The sequence below is a fragment of the Dermacentor albipictus genome, chromosome 6 (assembly GCF_038994185.2).
Source record: "Dermacentor albipictus isolate Rhodes 1998 colony chromosome 6, USDA_Dalb.pri_finalv2, whole genome shotgun sequence".
Lineage (NCBI taxonomy): Eukaryota > Metazoa > Arthropoda > Arachnida > Ixodida > Ixodidae > Dermacentor > Dermacentor albipictus.
In genome coordinates this window covers 120,024,427-120,050,005 of record NC_091826.1, presented here as the reverse complement: position 1 = coordinate 120,050,005, position 25,579 = coordinate 120,024,427, and the positions used below count along the sequence as shown (strand labels likewise).

Sequence of the window (25,579 nt, the reverse complement as noted above, 5' to 3'; positions counted from 1 at the left end):
TTCGGTACGTTGTCACTGCAGTCTAAGAAGTGCGATCTGCAACTTCCCATGCTGTCATATCTGAGCACCTAAGTATTTGTGTAAGTTGATTGCCTGCGCAGCTTGCCACCTGCATTGAGGACAAGAAGCGTAGCAAAGTATATGGACTTACTACAACGAACTCGAGAGGCGAAGATGCCCGTAGCGCCGATGCATTGAAAGCGGTAACCGCAAGGGCGCCGCCATGTTGGTACTCTGTGCAGGCGCAGACGCAGAAGATGAGACGCGACACAGCCGAGACGCGCCATCAAAGCGATGCCGAGCCTCTCTCATTATGGCGGTGTCATTTAGTTCAGGCGTCTTCAAACGCACCCACTAATGCACCGTAAATTTTATACAGTAGCTTTACTAAGGGCCATTGGATCTTTCTCAATAACATAGGGAACTAATTTTACACACACCCATGCGATACGTGCAAATGCTGGTTTTTGTATGCCGTTTAGTTTATTGTTAGCGTTACAAAAATGAGAGGTAGCAACATGGCGGCGTCTTTGCGGTTGCCACCTCCTTCACACAGCCTCACCCCTTGAGTTAGTGTACTTACTCAGTGGCAAAATGTTTCTCGAAATGACTTGAGAGCGGGAATATGTGGAGAAAGGGTGGGGCGCTTGCATCCTGAGATGAAAAACACGAGTTAATACTTTTCCCGCTAGTCATAAATCATCGCATGCAAAGAGAGCACCATGCTAATGTACCGAAAGCCGATTTCGCTTGCAGATTAGTAAGAAAAAAAAAGAATGGCCAGACTTGGACGCGATGCTGCGGCATACAATATCAACGATTCTTTTCTTGCAGATTTGGAAGAAATCGCAACAATAAAAGCAGCTTCACGTTCTGAACATAGACAGGGAAAACACTAGCACACTTTAGGACACATATGCACACACGAAAACACCGACACACAAACAAAAACGCACTCACACAGATACGTAGACACACATGGAGTGTATTATAAACTCCATGTTGGACAAAATAAATGCTACTCTCATCACACCTTTATGTCGCCGTTCCCCCTCCACTCTGTGCAGAGTAGCAGGCTAGAACGCGTTAGCTCTGGCCGACCTTTCTGCCTACTTTCAAGTAATCTTTCTCTAAGGTCTCATTGATATGTCCAGTACAAGTGATAGAAGCGCTGTTGTCTATAGCACGCATTTTTGACAAAAAGTAAGTTGCACAAATCACATGAATAGCTGGTGGTTCGTTTATTCATGTGGCCTTTGCGCAATTTAGCTGAGTGTAGATGGCTCTCGAATCAAGTGGAGGGGGGGGGGGTAAGGACACACACGCTACGCGAGGATTCTCACCGCACATGACCACACAGCTGGTGCAGCATTCACGCTGCATCAGTAGTTATACAAAGAAAGCGCTTTCCGCAATGTGCTTGTCACAAACGCAAGCTTTTGTACTGGCGTATTCAAATGAAACTCTTCACGTGAATATATATGCATAGGTGTGAGCATAAACATAACGTTTGCAAAACGTTGGACGCTTGTGTATACATTGCCTTCCGTTCTGAACGAAAAAAAAACTAGAAAACGAAATGCTACCCAGACATTTTATTAGCCCATTTACGCACAGCCATCGTACACAGCTGCAGGGGTAAAGACACGCGAAGCTATCGTGGAGCTCAGCTTCGTGTTTCTGCGTGTAATCCGTCTTCAAGTTGCGGGAGGCTCGTTTACCTACGCTAAGCTTCTTTCATGATGGAAGCGTCGGTCGAAAAGCGTGAAAGATTCTATAAAAGGAACAAATGTTTCATTTTTTTGGTCAAGCGTACCGAGCTATGAACATTTTGATGGCCTGTGCCCATGAAAAGGAAGTGAATGCGGACGAAAATAATTGGAAGATAGGATTTGTGGCTGAGCTGCATCAGCCTCAAGGGGATGCGACTCTAGCATCCTTTAGCTCTATTATCCTCGGGGGGATGCAAGAAATGGGAAGCAGCATGTGCGAAGTACAGCGCTCGTGGCCCCTTCGCACCGCTCTATCTGTTTCTTTACATGTATAAGGAAGCGTAATTCACACCGTGCTCATATCCCGAGCGTGTTCTAATCCCCTGTGTCCACCCTATACTTCCAGTTCAGCAGCCGCTGCCGCGAACACGTTGCCGTCGAGCCGACGTGTGAAAACTCTAGAAACCCCTTTCGCCGACTGAAACTTAGTCGTGCAAACGAAGTCTTCATTGGCATCGTGGTTAAAGCTACCATTTTCACACATCACAAAGGATGCGTGGTGCGACAGAAGTCACCCGTTGAATCTGGAAGGGCTTCGTTCGAGGCATTCAGTTTCTCTGCAGAGCAGGCAAGCAATCAGGCAGAGCACGCCTTCGGGCCGGCGTCTCCGAATTTAATTGTTTCCCCCCAGTGGGTTCTGCCGAGTTTGCAGTGCTTGAACCACCAATATCACGTGAGCGCAGAACGTTGGCAGCCGATGCCTGCGAACCAGTTTACGGCCAGAGAGAAGGCATTGTCATTCAGTCGTTGTCGTCGGGCCGCCTTTAAGCTGTGCCAGAGTTCATTGAAATTCCGGGTCGATGCCGATGGGTGAGCCGGCAGTCTGAGACCTGGCTGGGCTTCGACGTGACGCGGTTGAAGTGGCGCGCGAGGAGGCGAGACGCCGGACGGAGAGAAACGACGTCGCGAAACGGCCCGCAGTGACCACCCGCCGTTGTGGGCGTCTGTGGGAAGCGTGCAGAGTCACTCTGTCTGGAGCTGGTTTTGCGGAGGTGCCCCGGGAGTCCCTCGCACTCTCGTCCAGTTCCGTGCGATAGATGGCTTTAATCAGGACGTCCCTCGTTACATCGCGACGCTATGTGGAATGGCCTATATACTTTGCAATTAGAGTTGCACTCGAGATTACTTTGAGCGCTCCCTCAAACGCGTGCTTTTCATATCAAACCTAGTTGAACGATGACCAGAGCCACTGCGACGTGTTTTTATTCTTTTAATAAAGAAGCAGAAGAAGCGGCTGTGGTTTTTTAGTTTCAGTTATGCAAAAATAGCAACTTAAGGTGTTTTTCAAATGCCCTTAGCGATACTACGTGCAGAGGAAGAGAATTCAGTGCAGGCGTCCTGCCACACTACCGCTTAGTGCTCTTCTTTGCGACAAAGGCATGAAGTGAGACATCAAAGTGACATGGCCAGAACAAAACATGAGTGGTACTTATTTAGTTCATTTTTCAGCTAGCAATTTTATACACGTCCCACAACTTGGCGATGTTCTGTGCTGAAATCCAGTACATGTTAACGAAATTTTCTGCTTGCACTAGTCTACACGCTTGGTTTATCTCGAACGAGTTGAGAAAGTGTCTTAACTCATTCATGCTGCTCGTTTTCCACCACAGCTCTTGAAGTTTGGTGATACACGGACAAGTATAAGAAAGGACCACTGTCCACGTCGTACAAAGTATTGACCTTTCAGAAGCCATGTTAGTTTCGTGGTTAATCACCAAAATATTTTTGCCAAATATTTTCACACTGCCGTAAACCAATAAACAGGACATAGTCTTAGCATTCAGATGCTCGTCTTAAACTTACAATGACTGATTGCGCATGCATATTTCATCATTACATGCATCTTAGATTTTATAACGGCCATACCTTTTAATTAGCTCCAGTAGAATACAGTTCGGTCTGTGCAACACTGAAGGTGTGTGGGGATGCGCGACCCTCGCGCCTCCCCTGATGTTTTTCCCGCATAGCGCGTCTCCTGCGGTCCCGCTTCGCCGCGTGGCCTGCATGACGTCAGCGCGGTCGATGTGGTTGAAGCGCAGTGCGAGAGGTGGCGCGAGCGTCGCGTTGCTGCGCGGTTACTTAGGTTCGGGAAAGACAAGGCGCTCTCTCTGGGGTTCGAGACAGCCAGCGGGACAGACGTGCTGCACGTGCAGCAACGCTCTTCCCCTGCGGGTCGCCGAACAGCGCGGACGTTCCGCGCGCGCGGCGACCGATGCATCTGCGAGACTACCTCGCGTGGCCGGCTTCGAACGCGCCAAGATTCGCGTGACTATATACGCGAACGACCAGGCGTTGGGATCCAGCATGGGGCGAACATATTCGCTCGCGAGGACGCGGTGAGTCGGACTTCTACTAGATTTGTCGCGCGCCCATCGGCATGTTTTGTGGATAGCAACTCGGCTAGCAGGCATTGATGTATGAAAGGTGCAATAAATGCCCTTGTGATTGTTTTCACTACTGTGTTGTCGTTCCTTTGTCCCAAGAGTACGGTGTGAGAATCCCACATCATCTCCCACATCTGGCTGCCCAACGTGGGACTCTTGGGGCATCGGACGATAATTTTAACAGTTTTGCTTCGTTCGAGACCTTTGTTTGAACCGAAGCGTAGGCCTAGCGTGAATTTTGATCGCTAGCATCGGCGGCATGCTTTCTTGAGCGAGGTGACGGTAGCTGTAGTGTGTTTGAACATGTCAACATGCTAAGCCTTTTCGCAAGTGTTTTTTTTAATGACATTCGTCAGTACGAGAGCCACGTGGTCTGCATCCTGGGAGAGCGAGGCTGAGCGCCCGCGGAGCATATTGGCAAGCTTGAAGCGAGCGAGTATGGAAGCCTCGTGGGCGGTCCGAATTTCTTATGTAAATAGCTTCTTCTATCTCTTTGACTCGGATGAAGTCGCGGCTCTGGGAGCCGGGTGGCCGCGGGCCACGGGTGCCACTACGGGCTGACTGGTATTGCGGCCCGGCACCGGGCGCTCCGACACCGTCTGGGACGGTGGGCGCCGTCAACTCGGATGCTGTATGCACCGAGCGGAGTAGGACCACCTCACAGAGCTGAGGTCTCCTCGCGGCTGCCTCTTTCGCGCCCATTTTGGGTGTTGTTTTTGGATGCCGGTTGTTGTCAGGGTAGCGACGCTTTAGGCCTAAGGCTTTACGAAGCTGCCTGTCGCACGTGGAGGGACACAACCTGGTGGACCGTGGCGTTGAGGTGTTGCACTTTGCTTACCTCATTCTAGTTAGCCTCGCACGAATTGAAATTACTCGTTCGACTCAAGAAAGCGAGCTTCGTTCACGTGAACTTAGCATCTCAGTAGCTGCCCGATCTTTTGCTAGCCGAGTTGAACATCGTACCACGTGGGCGATGCGCATGCATAATTCCTCTCCCTTCAGTGTTTGCCGAGTGTGTTGAGTTTACGCAGCGTGATTGGAGTCACCCCTGGCTTAGTGTCACCTGCACATCGTCTACGCTGCTGCCCCGGACTACGACCGAGTCACCCCGGGCGATGGTGATGCTGTGGCCAGTTCGGCGCAGCGACTTCGGCGGCCTCCTGCATCCAGCTCACAACCCTCGGCGGCGGACAAAGGAGCCGGCGGTCACCGACAGCTACGGCGGCTCTTGCCAGCAGGGCGCGTCAGCGCGAGCGACGCTTGCTCGTACCGACTGCTGCGTCGTCGTCTCCGGAGCCCTGGCCTGGGATCGTGCCGTCGAGGCTGCAAAGCCGCTGCTGTGACCGGCGGACGCCAGCGGTGTACCCAAGGACAATGTCGGCTCGCATGCTATGGACAGCGTGTGGACATTTCCTCAGCGCGACCACTGTTGCATGTACCACCCTGTTCGCGAAGCGCGGGTTAATGTTAGACCGTGTCACATGTTTCGCCGGAATAAGAAGTGATTTAAGGTTGGGGGAATGTGGGGATGCGCGACCCTCGCGCCTCCCCTGATGTTTTTCCCGCATAGTGCGTCTCCTGTACTCCCGCTTCGCTGCGTGGGCTGCGTGACGCCCGCGTGGTTGATGTGGTTGAAGAACAGTGCGAGAGATGGCGCGAGTGTTGCGCTGCTAACGCCGCGAGGTTACTTGGGCGCCCAAAGGAACGCGCTTGCTCTCTCTTGGGTTCCAGACAGCCAGCGGGACGGACGTGCCGTGCCGCACGTGCAGCGGCCCTCTTTCCCGGCGGGTCGGCGCACGGCGGGGGACGTCTCCCGCGTGCGCGCCGACCGATGCTTCGGCAAGACCGTCTCGCGTGGCCGCCTTCGAACGCGCCACGATTCGCGTGACTATACACGCGAACGACCAGGCGTTGGGATCCAGCATGGAGCGAACATATTCGCTCGCGAGGACGCGGTGAGTCGGACTTCTAGATTTGTCGCGCGCCCATCGGCATGTTTTGTGGATAGCAACTCGGCTAGCAGGCATTGATGTATGAAAGGTGCAATAAATGCCCTTGTGATTGTTTGCACTACTGTGTTGTCGTTCCTTTGTCCCAAGAGTATGGTGTGAGATATCCCACATCAGACCCCACAGGTGAAGGCGAAGTGTTTCGTTAAATCGCATGACCCCGCTAATCGGTACACCGCAGTTAGTTCCGAAACAAATTATGTATCTCTCAGTATGCTGCGCTTGCGAATACTCTTTGAAAATGACGTTGGGTCCTCTTTACCTTCTAGCTTTTTTGTCTTTTATGAACCCCACACCTCCACCAGCGTATGGTGCAAACCTGGCACCTCCACCAAATATGCAACGCGGCTCATTGAACAAGCCAGAATGACGCACAGGCAGGTCTGTTGATCGAGCGTTAGGTACCGAGCGCACTAGCTCTTTTCTCAAGCGAGGCGCTGACGAAGCACCTGAAGGAGACGCCTGCCTTCTTCGCTACAAAACTTTCTTTTTATGCGAGAGCAGTATATGGCTACCGAAGCGGAAAATCCGTCGGCGTTGCCGGAGATGAAAAAAAAAAAGTGCCGTGGTACCAGAGACGCGCTCGTGCCACTGTTAGCGCATTATTCGCCCTCTTCTTCCACAGCTAGCTCATCGTGCCATCGCTCATCGTGCCAGCATTCCCATACTGCCCGACCATTTGCGAAAGCGCTGACGGCACTGGCCCACCGCCAGTCGGTGCGGTGATTTCGGCGAGTTAGGTCCTGTGCTTCTATGAATGAATCTTCGACTTCCCAGTCAGTGACTGTACCCGGCTGCTTTGGGCGTTCGCGCAAATACGCGAAAGAGGCCGAGACACGTGATGCGAGATATGATGGAAGGCTACGTATCGTAAAACGTTTCGTTTTACGTAAAACATTATGTTTCGTAAAATGAGTCGTCATTGCAAGACGTCGCAGTGCCTTCGTATTCGTCTACGTAGGGATATTTGTGTGCCCCTGATTTTGTTCTTTGCCTTTACACGATTGTTTCAATAATGAACGCCGAAAGAAAACATCATCTTAGCAAGATAATAATAATGACGACAGTGGTTTAAATTTAACTAAATATGTTCGGGGCATTTACGCGCCAACGCATCGAAAGGGTTATGAGGAACATTGTAGTCAACCCAGGGACTCTCGAATAATTTTTTACTATCTTGGGTTCTCTAAACGTGCACTAAAATATAAGTACACCAGAGGTGTCGCAGTTCACCCCCATTGAGATGCAGCCACCAGGACCGGGATCGAACCCACGACCTCGAGTTCAGCAGCGCGCCTGCATAGCCACTGTGCCCCTTCGGTGCTTTGATGATGGCATCCATTGGCATGCGGTTTGAAATGGAGCGGCGCCAAATACTCACCTAACCTCCCTGAACTATTCATGTTTTCCTACATCTGTTGAAGTCTCTCATTTTGCCTATCTACTTTATATTCATTACCTTCACTGAAATATCGTGTCGATATTGCACATTCGCTTATGAACGACCAGCAGCGTTACATAACATCAACATTAGATGCTACTTGTTCATCGGCATCACTTATCCTGCTCCCGTCTATTGCAGGATAAGGACCTATCCGAGCGATTTCAAATTATCCTTGCTTTGCGTCAACCGTCCTCGCAGTATGCCTGTAATTTATCCAGTATTATGAAACAGCCAAATCATGGACCTTTCTCAACGGTGCTTACGTTCCCTTGGCACCCATTCTGTTACCGCAATGTAAGACCAGCTCCTCGCGTTACATGACCTGGCGCACCTAAACTTCTTATTGTCAAGAGAAATATCCCTCCTCCCTCAAACGTTCTTCCAAGCTGCATTGTAATCCATCGTGCCGTCTTTGTTTCTGTTGACCTTAAGTCTATTAGTTTCTTTTCCAATACTGCTTACTTGATGCTTTCCTGGAGATCATGGGGGCGAAATGCGAAAACACCCGTGTACTTAGATTTAGGAGCACGTTAAAGAACCCCAGGTGGTCGAAATTTCCGGAGTCCTCCACTACGGCGTGCCTCATAATCAGAAAGTGGTTTTGGCACGTAAAACCCCATAATTAATTAATTTCCTGTTGATCGTCCAAGTTTAGGCAGCACATATATACTATTGAAACATGGCAAACGTACCGATCGTATATGTTTGTTTTCGAGGATACACGGTTAGCCGCCATTCATAGTTTGAGAATACGAGGTGTAGTAGCCGTGACAGAATAACGCATAGAAGAATGTCGTACTGAGCCATGTGTAAAACGCAGCACATGAAGATTTTATCTGTAATGTTTTTCACGATAGTGTGCACATGAAATATGTCAATTACGTGGCCTTGAACAAGGTTGAGTTTAACTCTCAGGGAATGCCGAATTTGGCACCGGCTAAAGCGATGCGCTTCAATCTGGTGCATGGCCTATGGCCGAATAGATAAAACTGACCGCAGCTGTAGGGGGCACTAATAATATTCTCTGTTTGACTTTGTCTATTTTGTATGCAACGCTTCTCAGAAGATTGCAGCTGAGTCTCTCTAACCTTTCCTTTTGTTCTGTTAGGTTGGAAACACAGCTTTCGGCCTTTCCGTTATGTGACTGAGAAAGAATTCGAACAGACTGCACAAATGGAAGGCTAGAGGGAGAGGGGGAGGAGACGCGCTTCTCTGTGACTACGGCTAGGTTATCAAATCTGAGAAGCAAAACAAACAAATAAAACGGTTATAGCTAAGGCAACTCACGTCCGTGCCATGGCACTATGGCCCAGCAGCAGTATAAAATTGCGCAGTCGGCATTTTCTTACGATCGCCCGCACCGGGAGCTGCATTTTATTAGCAACTACTCAAGTCCATACTTAGTTATTGCTCAATGGGATCTGTAACCAGTGATGGCTTACTTATTTTAAGTGTTTTCTTTTGCGTACGTGTGTCTCCGTTTTAGTATAGCCTCCCATGCTTTTAGTATGTTTGCCCATTACTGTTTAACGTGTAGAATGCATGGTTACTCTGGAATGGTTACTCAATGACTCCTTTTCCAGATGTTCATCTAGGGCAGTGGTTAGAGTGACGAAAACCTTCTTTCATCGTACCTCGTCGGCGCCCGTAGAGTTTATTGCACGTAGAAACAGGGCAGCGGGAGTGGCACACTGCGAACGTTTCCTGTGCTCTAGCAAATACAGCTGCGCAATGTCTGAGAAGGGAGCGCTGCTTCAAGAAGTCATTGCTTTCCACGCATTGCGTAGCTACCGGACGGGCATCGCCAATGCACTGAAGGCTAATGTCTAACGAAAACAAGGCACTGTTGTTATTACTTTCGAGTAGATGATCATTTCTATGGCCTGCCAGTAACTCCTTCGCAGAATTGTAATGGGAGAATAATTCTCACTTCACACCTCTGCGCAGCAAGGACGGATAAAAAAAGGGTGTCCGTGCATTTTCACACTTACATTGCATTCTGCATTGGACGATTTACCGAAGTCAAGTCGCATGGTTGGTGACGATGCAAGCAGTGTGTCAATAAGTAGACGCATTTATGCGTGCGACCTCGATTCTCTGGCTGCAAGCAAAGCTTCCTCGAGAGATAGGGCGGGCTTGCATCTGTTCAAGGCATCCACTCTTTTCACGCCGTGCAGAACCTTGATAATTTACTGGCACGATTGCCATTACGTGATCTACAACGCGCACTTATCTTTTGCAAATCACTAACCTGGTGAAGGGACATTTAAAATACCGCCCATCGTCAAAAATAATTCGTAATTTGGCACTTCTTTCATGAATTGCTGCGTTAAACTCCATGAGTTATGTTAGTTTCAAAGGGGCCCTTTACTTCGTAGAGTCGCCCAGAGCCGAAGCGCCCATTTCATGCCGTGCGTTAGCTGCGCGTATCTTACCCGATAGAAAGACGAAAAAACAAAACGAAATTGTATTGAGGTGATGGAAAATTGCCTACCATGGTGCCTATGCTTTCTGAGTTTCCAGGAGCGATTACAATCTGGTTGCCGTGCAGTTCGAAATTAAAACACTGACTTCCGTTGACGTCATGCCTGAAGTAGGATAAAAATGCGTTTTGCGCAGTTTTTGCCAAGCGGTCTTTCACTCTTACTTCGCTAACTTACCGCAAAGTGGGGAACAGACACCAACAGTGCTCGTTCTTGAATCTTTTTTTTTAGCTGCGTCTGTCCGCCTATAGATGCTATGCTGACGTATAGGCGTTCAAATGAACCCGCCAAAAACTAGTCGAGTCCGCTTGCCGGGCTGAGACTGGCCTGTCACGCTTAATGCAAATTGTTGCCAGTCGGCCGGAGCATGAGCCAAGTCGGGCGGCGCCAGCCCGATTGCACGACGTAGGTTGGCATAGCCCGGTCCACTAGAAGCGCACTCGTAGACGCGCTAGGGTCGGTGGTGCGCTGCCAGCAGGCGATTAACCGGACGTATTGTCTCATCTCTGGCCTCGACGTAGACTGTCGTAAATATACTTACTCGTCAAATACGAGTTCATCTAAAGGCTGTGGAGTCGGGTTGTCTCAGTCCGCGTTCTGATTCGATCCTTTCCTATGGGGTTCATGTAAAAGTAGTCATAGTCACTGGTTTGAAAAAGGTGGCAAGAACATTTATGGTATGAGTGGCTTTCTTATGCGTCCCGAAAACCACGAATAAGTTTCCCGATGTTCAGAAGAAAACCGTATGAGCGAACATTAGTAGACGAAAAGCGTTGCGGAGTGAAGCCGATGCCTTTGCGAAATTCAGATTCAATGTAGGGCGCAATGTACTATAACCCAAATTTTAGCAGAAATGTTTGTCTAAGCTAGGCGGGCCGATGGGTCAGCGCGCTGGACGGTGGGAAATGAAGCGATGCAAAGCCCACCATCTCGTCCTGCACTTCCGGGCGGAAAATTTTACTGACGCCGCCAAACTTCTAAACGATGCAGGCGGCCGAAACGACATCACGGCTCCCGCCAGGCTTTACAAATAAAATGAATGACGACTTTCTTCTCAGCTTCGCTAAAAGAGAAAAATGAACCACAGACGAAAAGTGCCAATTCCTAACTGCACGATGTTGTTTTTATTACATTGGTGTAATCGAGAGTTCGATGGAAGCCCTCCTGGTCGGGATCAAACATCACAAAGGAACCGAACAAATAAAACTTTATAAGCAAGCCATTTAGGAAGCCTCGTTAGCAATTAGCACAAACGGTAGAAGTGCCTGATTCAGTAGATTTTAACACCTGACGCACTACGCGTCTCACGCGTCTCACTACGCGTCTCCCCCCATCTCACGCACTACGCGTCAGACGGATGATGATGATGTATGGGGTTTCATGGCGCAAGGGCCAGGTATGGCCAAAGAGCGCCATGTCTGTGGTAATGGGTTTGCAGTGTACTTACTTATGATTACTATGAAGTTGGCGTGACGTGGCTGTAAGGGGGCCTTAAAATATAGGCTCTAAAGTGCATAAAATCTGTATAACAAAATTATGTCGATGACATATGACTTGTACTATGAACATTTAGATGCATTTAAAAGAATGATACGATAGGTAAAATATATCAGATTATAAGAGATGCCAGAGCACCACTGCCTCCTTAGGGCCCTTCTATGTCAGTCTGGAAGTTTCTGCCCCATATGTCAGCATCGGTGAAATGCATGGATTGTACACCTTCCTTTTCAATTATAATGGTAATCTTCCAGTCAGGAGCTGACAGTGTCTGCTGTATGCGCTCCAACACATTTTTATTCGTCTGTGAATTTTCTTCTCATGATCAGGCTTCCCTGTGATTACTTGACATCTCTGAGCCTGTTCAGTCTGTGAAGGAGTACGTAAACGTACTCCTTCACAGAGTCTAGAGGCTGACTGGCAATCCCGAACTCTTGTTCCTTTGCCAATATTTTTATTATTACTTCTCCATAGTAATCTACGACCCCACTCTTGCACTATCTCTGTGAAGGCCCTCAATAATTTATTGTAACTCGTCTGAAGTGTTACTGAACAGGACAACGTCTTCAGCAAACCGAAGATTGCTGAGATATTAGCCGTTGATCCTCACTCATAAGCCTTGCCAGTACAATAGCTTGAATACTTCTTCCGAGAACGGAGTGAATAGCATTGGAGAGATTGTGTATCCTTACCCGACCCCTTTCTTTACAGGTATTTTCCTACTTTTCTTGTGTAGAATTAAGGTAGCAGTGGAATCTCTGTAGATATATTGCAAAATATTTACGTAAGCGGCCTGTACTTTGATTACGTAATGCCTCTATGACTGCTGGTATCTCTACTCACTCAAATGCCTTTTCGTAATCTATGAAAGCCATATAGAGACACTGATTGTACTCTGCGGATTTCTCAATTACCTGATTAATGACATCAATGTGGTCCGTTGTAGAGTATCCCTCTCTGAAGCCAGCCTGTTCCTTTGGTTGACTAAAGTCCAGTGTTGGCACTTTTCTATTGGAAAATATCTTGGTGAATATTTTGTATAATACTGGGAGAAAGCTAACGGGCCCATAATTCTTCAATTAAAGAATTGAAAAATAATAGATGCAATTGAATATTGTAATTTGCAATTACGTCTCTCTTTTTCTGGATTAGTATAATGTTTGCATTCTTCCACTTCTCTGGGACCCTTGAAGTCGATAGACACTTCATATGGTGAGCCGCCAGTTGTCAGACGAGACGAAGCGTTTGAGGCTGCAGATACGAGTGTCGTAGACAAGTACCAATTATGAAAGAAAGGCTACAAGTACTTTCTTTTCAATCTACAGTGGCGCCGAACTGATTCGTCGTTAAAGGGCCCCTGAAACGGTTCGGACAAATTTTGTAGACGCGTAGGGTACATCTTAAGTAGAACATTCGCACCACGATTTAAGTGAAGCGTTACATATTAATGGAGCTACGAGTGATTACAAGTTACCCTCCTCCCTAGCCATGCTTTTCCCCCTCAACTCATTCGCCAAGCAATCGGGGCTAAGCTCCGCCTTCATTGGTTTCACGTCACGATGCGACGTCACATCGTCAACTTGCGGTTGTTCCGGAGCCCGCCCCCATCCGCGCGAAATGTCTCCGCTAGCGGCTTAGCCGTCAACCCCAAGCGAGAGCTATCGAAGCAGCGTGCGTTGCGAACATTCTGTCGTAGCACGTGTCTGGTATTCCGGTAATCACACACTAGCGGAACGTTTCGACGGAACGGTGAAGGCATAAACTCAAGCTGACGAAGGAACTTTAGCGTAGACGTATGTGAGCTGCCTGATCGGTCTCCACGGTCCAGCCACCCGTTGGCGCAGAGCTTAACCAGTCAAAGAAAGAGCTAATATTGCTCTAAGCAAGTGTAAAACATTTTAAACATTTACAAAAACAACGTGTTAATGATTACACTCCTGCGAAAAATTTGCACCAGCGGCAAAGAAGAATACATATTGTTAGTGCTACTATGTGTGGTTGAGCTTTATGCCACCAAGTGGCTACACCGTGCAGACTATTCACATTTGCGCTTCTGTTCATCCCCTGAAATGACACGCAAGAGGACACGGCCAGGCCGTGGCCCCTTGCGCTTGCGTTTACCCTAATACCAGACTCGCGATACGCTATTGCGTTAGTAATCTTCCGGTGTAAAGTGACGGCCGCAAACACGCAAATCCTGGCGCCCATCGGATAGCGGCTGTCCAATGCACTGCAGCCGGTCCGCTTGTCTACTGGCTTGCCGAAGGACACGATGTCGCAGCTTGACATATTGCTGGTCGCTCGCTAAGTTTGCAGTCCGCAACGCAACAAAATCGAATCGTAGCGCTCGCGAAAAGACAGACCTACATTGACTGCGGAGCTCTCGTTAAAGACGGAGCACGTTGTAACACAAGCAGATGACACTTGCTTTGTGCCGGAAGTTCCTAAGTGTACTGAAAAATTGTTCTTGTGCATTCTCTTTATGTTACTTTCTTCTTATAAAAACGAATTAACTAACATTCTAACTATTACAAACGCCATTTGTTTACCATAAAGTTGGAAAAATTACCGATCACGCACACTGACAGCCAATCGGATAGCACGCCCCACTGACGTCACATGGGCGATTTACGTCATATGGATAGGAGCAGCTTAAAATTCCGCCGAGCAGTTTGCTGCGATCGGCAGCGATGTGCATTTTAAATCCTTATAATAAATTACACGCTTTACGCGGAGCACTGAGATGTGTCAATTAATGACAGGAAGGACCTACTCTAACGACTCAGTATGTTTGTAGAAAATCCTCAAAATAGTTTCAGGGTCCCTTTAAAGGGAAGCTGAAAGCTTTTCCAGAAAATATGAGTTAGTAGCAGTGCGTCATGGTTTTCAAGACTCTGAAGTCGAATATCGGATCGAAATTGAGCGAAAGAAAGCGCAAACAGATTTTATTTCGACGAAAAGTGCAGCACCAGACTCGGGGCAGCTAGCGCGCCTTGTTTCCGCCTGTGATTGGTCAGGCGTCTCGTGACGTCAACAATGGTGTTCGTCCGGGCCGACTGCTGTCGCTGCACATGAGGCACGGTGCAAGATAGTTTGGCGCTGTTTTGCTGAGACGGTCATGGAAAATTTAGAGAGCTTGCATTTCTCTGAGGAGTTCGGCGTTAAGTCCCAACTCCACGAGAGCGATTTTGGGCTCGACGGCGACGGGCCGCGGCTTCGAGCGACAAAACAGGCCGTCGCTTGAACAGACCGCTCGGGATTGTCACTCGATCGCTCGTTTCTAGAAAACTAGAACTCGTCGCTCTTCGCCCGGAAGTACTATGAGCGACTAGCCAATAGTAAGAAGCCAGAACGGGATATACATACCTCAAATACTACTGTTTGTCGCACGGAACGAACAAACTATTGAATTTTATTGGCCATCTCACGTCGGCTACGTGAGATGGTCGGTTTCTCTATGTGTGTGAGAGAAGGGGGAGCGCAGCGTCCTGACGTGAGCCGGCTTTCCAAGACGTGCAAACTTTACACTTGCATTGTGTTACGGTAGCTACATGCAGGCTGTTTCATAACACACGTGCGAACAGAAAATTTGCGGCGTTTGGCGATAAAAACTGCGTCAAGGGTGGGAGATAAATATGCACCTTCCGTTCAGCGTGTTCACACGAATGAGAACCCAAAGCACGCATTATTGATAAACTCTGGTAGTAATCGTCATAACGGAAGTGGTTACAGCACAGCACTGTTGTTCTTGAGCGCTTGAAGTTCTTTCACTTCACAGCAGCCTCCCACTTAGCTGAAAGCTTCTTGTCTTGCGGGAACTAATCGAACATCCGGACATCGTCGCGGCCGCTGGTGTTCGTGCAATGGTAGGCTGCACAGAACACCGGCATGATTGGCCTACAAGTTTAATTGATGCTGCGCAAGTCAATTATCACTCTACATACACACAAAGTAATGTAGGATCGAGCGAAGCAGATTAGGATTGCACGCACGCAGAAATAAGCACGGTCACGCTCGGTCGCAGAGACTGCGAAGGAACGGAACACCAGTGCTGACGTCACTACGCCGCGGTTTCCGGTCTCCGCTTGCATCGTCAGCAGCAGCACGCGGCGCTCCACAGGGGGTGGAGCTACAGCGCAATTTTAACCGACGATTACGTCGCTCCTAAGTGAAAAATTCTCCCCGCCCCCAAATTTTACCTGCATCGTTTATAAGGTTCCCGCATCCGTATATGAGCGTCTTATTGAATTCGACAGACTCTTCAGCTTCCCTTTAAGCAATGAAAAACGCTTATTCCAAACCGACTACCGAACTTCATGTGAAGCTGAAAGAAAGAGTAACTCAATAATTTTGATTCAGGTAATCAATTTTACCTCTTGATTGACTTGCGTTAAGTAGTTCTTGCATATCTACCAAGTAAATCGTTTAGCTTGAATAAAATTATTTTAAATATTCAATTCTATCAGCATGGTATTTAATTGGCTATTGATACTCAAGTAAAAGTTACGCAGTCGAAAGCACTCGGGAATACAATTGTGTTTAATATAATTTGTCTTTCTGTTACAGTTGGTGCGAGGGCTAAAGGTTAGGGTGCACTTAAAGAAGCATATGCGGTACAATTGAGCGTAATCTACGAATGAGTGCCTCTCGCTTATACTTCTCGTCCGAGTTCGTCATGCTGCACAAAGCTCATGAAGACAGGGTATAGCATGCCTGCTTGTTATGGAGCGCAAGGTATGATAATAGGGCTACATAAGGAAAATGTTATGTTTTTACCTTGAGCCAACCATCTACTTAGATTTCTTGATTTAGTTAAAAGCACATACTAACTCAGATTACAGCAGAGTGCTTTCGACTGTACAAATTTTACTTTGGTATCAATTGTCAGTGAAATGGCACGCTAATAGACTTCAATATTAAAAATAATTTTGCTCACTTTCAACGAAGTCCTTGATAAGTGTGCAAGAACTACTTCGCGCAAGTCAATCAAGAGGTAACAAAGAATACCTGAATCGAAATTATCGAGTTACTCTTCCTTTCTAGTTCATATGAAGTTCGGTAGTCGATCTTTAACAAGGGTTTTTTTATTCCTTAATGACGAATCGTTCCGGCTACACAGTACAATGAAAAGAAATCACTTTCATATAGTTACTTGTCTATAACACTCGTATTTGCAGCCTCAGACGCTTCATGTCATCTCACAACAAAGTTCTCGGGGTGCACTCGTATTCTTGTGACATTCTCGCCATACGTTAGGATGGAGAGATTTGAATGCATCCTCCGCTTGCAGAAGGCATTGCGCCAAGACAATGTGCTCCTCTGATTTCAATCGGGACGATTGTTTGCCCAAATATTATAGTTCGACGAAAAATAAGGGCACAGGAACATACACACGAACAGCCGAGAAACACACAAGACAGGCGCTAACTCACATCTGTTTTATTTGCAGCCACGCTAGCAAATATGTGTGGAAAGGCTGCCATGCGCAGTGTATAACAACAACGAAAAAAAAAAACACCAAGTATCATGGCAACCCAAATTATTAAAACCACAACGCACGTTCAAGAAACTCGATTTCTGCCCTGAAAAGCTTCACAGACGTATCGCTCACAAATTTATCTCCCCTTTTCCGGATATAAAAGGCTTTGAACAATTCACGCGCAGTCTGCAGTCTTATCACGATTTTGCCTAGGAATCTTATGTCACTCAGTCGCGGTTCACACACTGTGCAGTTGGCAGAATGATGAGCCAAATTTGTCCCACCTCCTAGTAGCCCTCAAATGATCCCCTGCCCGGTCATTATTGCAGCGCCCAGTCTGACCTATGTAAGCCATCTCACAGGTCAACAGGATCTCGTACACGACCCCCGTACAGATGTTTACAAACTGCTTGGCATGTTTTTTTCTGCAGCCGCTCGGATTTCCGTCACGCGAAGTGCGTGAGCGCAGCTGGGCGAGCTTCTTCGGAGCAGAAAAAACCACAGGCATGCCATGTCGGTTCGCCACTTTCTTCACGTGGTGGGCCACCTTGTGAAAATACGGAACCATAACAGGTTTGACCGGGTTCTTCTCCCCTACGGTCTCCTTGCCAAACATGGCTTGCTTGGTTTTTCGTAAAAGGGCTTGCGCCACAGATACGATGACCACGCAAGGGTAACCAGCAGACACTAGCCGGGTTATCTGCTGATTAAAAGTATACTAAACTGCATACGGGCACGGCTTCGTGAGGGCAGACCCCAGGCATTGGTATGCGATGGCTCTCTTCATTGTTTTCGAATGTGCCGACAGGTAACTAAAAGTTCCTTCTGTGCCTGCGGACCGTACTTTCAACACACATAACCATTCTCTAATGTTGATGCCTCAAAACTGCAACGAACGCTGCGAAGGCAGTTCGTGCGTAAACACTGAACCTCTCGCATTCGTTGGAAAGGTGTGAATAATGCTCCCCACGGATTTAGTGTACGTCAAAACTTGTAGTTTCTTAAGAATAAACAGATAATCAGCGACAAACCTGAACACCTTTAACACACCCCTCCCACCAAAGCTGTGTTCAAGGGTGCGGTCCACAAAGGCTAAAAACGCATCACAAAGAATCGGCGCTACGCAGAATCCAATACAGATTCGTTGTCTATGACGATAAAATCTGTTCTCAAAAGAGATAAATGTAACATTAAGATAAAACTCCAGCATACAGATAAAATCATTCAGTGTTAGACCACTAGAGTTCTGGAATTCTACAAAACCTGAAAATGCTCATGCATTTCGCGTGATGGAAATGCGAGCGGCTGCAGAATAAAGCATGCCAAGCAATTTGTTAACTGCTGTGCGGGGGTCGTGTACGAGATCCCGTAGACGTGTGGGATGGATTACATAGACCAGACTGGGCGCTGCAATAATGATCAGGCAGGGGATCATTTCAGGGCTATTAGGGGAGGTGGGACAAATTCTGCTGATCATTGCGCCAACTGCACAGCGTGTGAACCGCGACTGAGTGGCATAAGAATCCTAGGCCTTTAAAGGTCGCGGTAAGACTGCGCGTGAATTATTGAAAGCCTTTTATTACAAGTAAAGGGAAGATACACGTGTGGGCGATTCGTCTGCGAAGCTTCTCAGGGCAGAAAGCGAGTTTCTTGAACGTGTGTTGTGGTTGTAATGAGTTGGATTGCCATGTTACTATGTTTCTTGCATTGTTGTTATGCACTGCACATGTCATCCTATCCGCATATATTTGCTAGCATGGCTGCAAATGAAATAGATGTGAGTTAGCGCCTCTCCTGTGTTACGTGTGTGTTCCTGTGCGATTATTTTTCGTCGATCTGCAATGCACCATCTAACCCGTCTGCAGGTGTTTTTAGTATATTGTAGTGTTATAGTGTTTTTTCTCTCACGCAGAAAAAAAATCAAATTGCCGCGCAAGCATGAGACGTAGAACTTCTACAACGAGCACCGTTCAAACGTACAATTCTGAATTGTGGCTTACGTTTGCGATTACCAAGTTCTAGACAGAGTCGCCACATGTTGTCCATATAAGATGTCCATGTCAGAAACTGGACATCACAAACACGGCCAGGTCCAAGTTTTCTGTGCACCTCCACGGGGAGCAAATATAAAAGACGCACTGACGATACTCCGGAGCTGACTCACCAGAGGAACTCCTTGCAGAAGGCGCAGAAGGTGGGTTGACGGAAGAACTTCTCGATGAACTTGTGACCCTTCACCTCGAAGACCTTCTGGTGCTTGATGGCACCCCGGCGGCGGGTGATGCCTCCGGCCGCCTTCGGTTCCTCCTCGAGAGGAGTGGCTGCGCAAGCCAACGGGAAGGAGACACGAAGCAAACACTTTCAGGCTAAAGGTGGGACAGCTGGGTTCCATAATGTGGGGCATGCTTAAAACTAACAGCAGGTTGAATGAAGGTAAAAAAGTGGTACAAATCTAGTCAACTTCCGCGTAACAGTAACCAGCCAGCGTGGTTCAAATTTAACACATCGCCATTTGAAATATGACAGAATACGTTCAGCGAGAGGCCAGCGCCTTGTTTGCGAAAGTTGAGACGGGCGCTTCAATTCGATAAACAAAAGCTGGTAATTTGGACAGCTTTGAGCAGCTGTATTTGTACATGCATGCGCTTTCTCGATGAAGTAACGGGCTCCACTGGTACTATGACACGAATTATGAACCTTAAGTTCCAAGATTTTCATTCGGACAATTTCGTCATGCCGAAAACAGCCAAGAAATGTGCAAGTGCCGAAGCTTAGCCACAGCGTAGTTGTCAGTGCCACCGGCTTTAAACTGATCATTGCTGCATGGGCATGACTGAGTTCGAGAAGCGCATTCGCAGGCAATTGTTGCCATTCTTCCTTCGGCCATCTGCTGAACTTCATGGCAATGCCGTAGCGTATTTCAGTGCACATATTTTTTTTTTACAACGCGATATTTCAAAAGACCGCCTGAATTTCAACAACGTTATGTGAACAACATCGGCAGGGTACTCTATTTTAATAAAATGCACGTTTACGACACTTTGTCACAACTGCGTTAGCGGCGTTTTGGTGTGTACAAAAACAGTGCAAGACAAGTGTATTCCGCAATATGATACGAGTGCTGCCGATTTTAATGCATAACGTTCTTCCCCGAGTCCAGCCACTTTTCTTTTTGCGGGAGGGGGGGGGGGGGGCGAGCGGATCGCAGAGAAAGTGTAGTCTAAAATTAAGTGCCAGAGCGACGACTGGGCAAGTGCACGGGGTAAGTGCATTGGTGCCACCGGGTATGTCTATGTTCCTGGGGCCACTGGGTACTTGGCACTGAGTTTCAGTTTGCTTTCAGTTTCATATCCTGCCATTACAAACACGCCGTTTAACCTATTAGAAATATAAACACTACAGCTTATAATGTCTATATAAGCATTCACTGTACAGCAGTTAGAGTGTTTATAGGACTGTTCTCTACAAATCAGAATGCTTCGGATTACGTAGCTGTCAGCTACAGGTGAGTCTGCCAATTGCTCTTTATTTTATACTGGTGACTCATAACACGCCCCTGCATATTTCGTGCATCGCAAAAGTTGCAGGATTACTGACACGTCGCGACAAAAAGCCGCTCAAGTGATGCATTCATGTCTCTCTGCGACCAGTCCATTTTTTTAGAATGTGCGCTCGACAAATGAAGTGGCAATAAAATTGAAATGATTTGTGGTCAACAGAGGATGCGGCAATCGCATATCGTGCGCGAGACATGTGTGGCCAGTGGTCTCATTGCAGCGCAAATACTACAGTGCGAAACCAATAGTTTCTGTACATGTCACAAAATGCATATCAGCATTTACGTCTGTGCTCCAACCACAGAACTAATAGTCTTGAGAGAATATGCGCGCTGTACGCGCCCATGTGAACACGTAGTGCCTAGTGCACGACAGTAGGCGCTATTCACACTGTACGTGGTTCAGTCAGTGTTCACAAGATGGCACCTCCACTCAGTCTCAAAGAGCAGAAAGTGATTGATACAACCGGATCCATTGTAGGCATACGTAGCGGTACAAGATAGATATAGAAGTTATGAGAAAGAGAAAAAGATTAAGGAGTTGTATACAAAAATGCTAGGATGAAAAGGGTGCATAGCATGCCTGACTAATTCATGCAGGCTAGGTGACTATTTGTCACCGCCCGTTTCAAAGAGGATGCCAATAAATCATCATCATCATCACCATCACCACCACACCATCGCGGGCGATAGTGATAGAGTGCAAATTGGTATCGAGTTGCGTTGTAGATGAATTTTAGTTGTTACTGCATGTTAGAGGGATGCTATATGAATAGGAAGGTGCTGGTAATCACGAATCAGTTGTTACGCTACGTCACTTGGTGAGATCAAGCGTCACTGCTTACATCGTGACACAAGCAATATATCTGTGAGGAGACCCTGCCACTGTCAGACTACTCTTTAAGAACGAGATTATTTGTTAATTGGATCCTTCAAACGAGGTCCCCAACGACAGCTTTTTTATTGCTGAAAATGAGTAAATCGCTAGGGGAAGTAGTTTCTCATGACAAGCAAGAATGAAGCGAGAAGCCTCAGTTACAAGGAGAATCTCTTGCAGTAGGCTTAAATAAAGATGACCATCAAGCAGGTGACGATGCTAATTAGCTGCTGTTCGAATTCACCTGGCGTTGTGTTCCTTTATTCTTTTCCTTTTTTTGTAAATAAATGTGTGCGCGTACCTTCCCCCTCACGGAAGTGGCGAACTTGGACGTTGAGTTTGCCGCTGGGTCGGAGCTTGAGCTGCAACAGAAATAGCCAGGGGAGAGAGTAAATGGCGAGAGACTCGGTGGGGAGACATACGGACTCGCATCGCCACCTTGTGGCAGCTTCAGGAACAATATGATCAAATGGCGTAACTTCGAGAAAGCAATGGAGAAAGCACAACTGGGGTAACTTCGCAAACTCTACACAACGTATGCAGTACATCTCGTGGTGAACCTTGGCAGAAACACACTATAATTAAGACGTAGAAACAAGTATACCACGTTGCAATATCGTTTCAGATCACAAGTTGCATATCAGAGGAGAAGGCTATTTCAGCGAGATGCTGAGCCAGTGATTAATTGGGGATAGATGTTTTGACGAACCAACTTTCTCTCAAACACACAGAGAATTGTGGCTTTTCTTTATAATCATTACAATTTACTGAATACTAGAGACATGAAAGACGGTCGAATTTTGTTAGTGACGTCTCGAGGTGAGCTGCTCAACCACAGTTCGTCGGAAGCGTATCCGTGTTGCATGAATGTGCTCGCTTAAGATAACAATGCATTCATGAAGATTATCTTACTGTCGACGCCATTTTATGCAAGCAGCTACGTATAAAATAGTGACCACCATGCGCATTAACTCTGAAGTCATGCGCATGGTAGAGGAACTTCTGACGAAAAGGAAAATTGTCGTGTACATGATAATAGCACGGAATTGAAAAAGTAACCAAGACAGGTCCCGCCCACCCCCTCGCAAAAAATAAAGGTATTGCATTCAAAGAAAAGTGCTTCCTATTTCGGGGATCCAAACCAAGACCGACGCCTGAGGTGGTCAGTTTACACTGTGAGCTAACCAGGAGAGTAGCAGATAGCAGAGCAAGGGCGCATTGCACGACAGCATGAAGCACAGGAGCAAGAACCGTAATATTTAGACTTCAGCCTGTCAATCTGCAGGCTAGTTTTGATGGTAAAGCCACCACCCTAGGAAGTCGTTGGTCAAAGGTTCGCCCTCCCCACATGACGATTTTCCTTGAGCCACAAGGCTTTCATTCTAAGTGTTCGGCCTTCTTTTGTACCTTCGAGCTACTGTCATGTGGAAGATAATTTTACTTTTGTGGCAATAATAGTTTTGCGTCCTATGCTTGAACTCTCTATCAGAAGGCGTAGCGTCTACAGAATCCTGTATTCAGGTACACCATGAACAACTACGCATAAGCGCTGTCGGCCCAATTTAATTTCCTAGGCGTTATCAAGGAATCCGTGGGCGACCGGAGACATTGAATCTGATGTTTTGACTTGAACAATCATATAAATTGGTACGATAACGTCTACAATCCACTCAAAAAAAGAAACATATGGGAATTATGTTAGATGTTTCAGCGAGGTTACAGGATCGAATTCCAAGCTGATAGGGCCTTGTAGTTATATATCATCATGTTTCCACAAATACAGTAGGCAAGGTAGACAAGGCCGTTGTTTTAAAATGGGTTCTAAACTATTCATTATTTTATTGTCCTGGGACTCTGAATCACCAGAACAACAACAACAACAACAAAGAAAAAAAGAAACCCGATGTCATGCCTTGTAATCTGCAGCTGGCATTAAGTATATTGGAACTCCTCGCACAATGATTGTCTCATTGAACTAAACGTAGACGTAGAAACCAATACGAATAAACTACTCCAGAAAGAAAGAGACCTAATTTCAAGAAACTAAACATGAAACACAAAACAAATATCAAATGGAGAAGATACGAAGTGCAGCATACTGACAAATAAAGCAAACCAGATTATAACCAAAATTACAAGCGAGAAGCCTCGGTGGAAGGAAAAGAAGAAATGAAAATAAAGTATTCAGAATAAGAAAGAACGCATTGGTTCATTGAAAATCAGAGTGAAAAACGGGAAAAACAGCCCCAAGAAAATAAACAGCTACCTCGAAACAGAAATCAAATCAAGCATACTCGATGTTGCATTGCGTTTCGTAATTGTAGCAAACATCACAGCATCGCAACGCTGAAACACCATTCCACATCAAGAAATTATGAACAATTTGATCTCCTTTAGCACTGGCCATGGAAGCTACATTCCCACTCACACACGCACACGCACATACGCAGGCATGCACACGCCCACAAAAATGAAATAATTATTTCATTAGACATTATGTATGCATTAACAAACTAGCTATGATTTTTTAACCGATCCACAACTGCGACTTTTCTCCAGCGGGTCAAAAGCGTCTTTTCTTTTAAGTAAGTTTTACTTGGTCGCTGTACGACTTTCTTTATCAAAAACGCATCTATGAGTGAGCATTCTGAGGTCGAGCTTCGTGCGCTTAGGAATAAGCTTAAAGGCCGCATCTTGCCTATCGTAACGTAAATGCTAATTTTACTTTCCACATGTTGCGTACAAGCTGACCGGCAGTAATCTACAATAGCTATGAAGATGGCCGCACTGGATGGCTCATTATTGGTTGCTCTATCTTTCCGGTTGGTTGTTCAATGAGCGACAACGATAAAACGCCAAATGGCGCATTTCACTCAATCAGGTAGAGAGGTCACAGAATTCACACGCTAACGTGGGGCATCTTTAGTAAAAAAAAAACAAGTATTTATTCTTATTCCTTGCCGGCTCCAGCTATCGTGACACGCAAGCACGGCGCTCACCCAAACGTTGACGACGTCCTCGCCGTCACGACACTTGTCGGCCAGCACTTGGGCGCTTAGCAGCAGATCGGCCAGGTGCCGGTTCGGACGATCCATCACCAGGATGTGCATCAGGGAACCTGCACAGGAATGAAAGCGCACATGTCATCTATCTATCTATCCTATCACGCTCCTATCACTATCAAATTACTAAATTATTTTATTTAGAGAAAAGGTTTTCCCGCCGCCTCACTCCAAGCTAAGCAGGCTGCAAGCGGTCCCACTCACACTCTTGCAAACTAACTCCTACCCAAATCCAGCGTCCTTTAACAGCATGTATCCTGACACTTGCTCGAATTGTTCTTGCGTGGCCTGTGGTGAGGCTGCTACTTTGTCTCAAATGCTCTGGGAGTGCGGGTCGTTGGGCCCGAAGTTCACCGAGGAAAAGTGGGGCGCGCTCCTGCGAAGTCTCAGATTTGAGGACCAAATCCTGGCCGTCAAGCGCGCCTGTGATCGGGCCGGCAGACTATAGTCGGATACAACTTTAGAAAAAAGGGGAGGCCCCACCCAGATGACCGAAGCGGCGAAGTCACCGGCCGTCCGGCGCATGACGTCGGTCCAGAGTGCGCGCCCATTGGTGGATGCTCGTGTGCATCCGCCTTGGAGTAAACGCCCCCTTTTTTCTAAAGTTGTATCCTACTATAGATATGTCAGTCGCATCGGGGGATAAGCCGGGTGCGCGTTCGATCGGGTTTTGCTGGACTCAATAAAAGTTTCCATCCATCCATCCATCCATCCATCCGTCCGTCCGTCCGTCCGTCCGTCCGTCCGTCCGTCCGTCCGTCCGTCCGTCCGTCCGTCCGTCCGTCCGTCCGTCCGTCCGTCCGTCCGTCCGTCCGTCTGTCTGTCTGTCTGTCTGTCTGTCTGTCTGTCTGTCTGTCTGTCTGTCTGTCTGTCTGTCTGTCTGTCTGTCTGTCTGTCTGTCTGTCTGTCTGTCTGTCTGTCTGTCTGTCTGTCTGTCTGTCTGTCTGTCTGTCTGTCTGTCTGTCTGTCTGTCTGTCTGTCTGTCTGTCTGTCTGTCTGTCTGTCTGTCTGTCTGT

General features: G+C 47.2%; 1 protein-coding gene across 12 annotated transcripts in view; it reads right to left on the bottom strand.

Moving 5' to 3' along the window:
- The window catches only part of LOC135913786 (putative protein kinase C delta type homolog), a 725,274-nt gene that overhangs the window by 317,038 nt on the left and 382,657 nt on the right, over window positions 1–25,579 (bottom strand). For all 12 annotated transcript variants that reach the window (XM_070541297.1, XM_070541298.1, XM_070541300.1 and 9 more), the window contains 3 exons: window positions 24,501–24,619; window positions 21,803–21,863; window positions 19,233–19,389 (listed from right to left, as the gene is read on the bottom strand). In XM_070541297.1, the coding sequence (XP_070397398.1) occupies window positions 19,233–19,389; window positions 21,803–21,863; window positions 24,501–24,619 (337 nt within the window). The remainder of the gene's footprint in view (window positions 1–19,232; window positions 19,390–21,802; window positions 21,864–24,500; window positions 24,620–25,579) is intronic.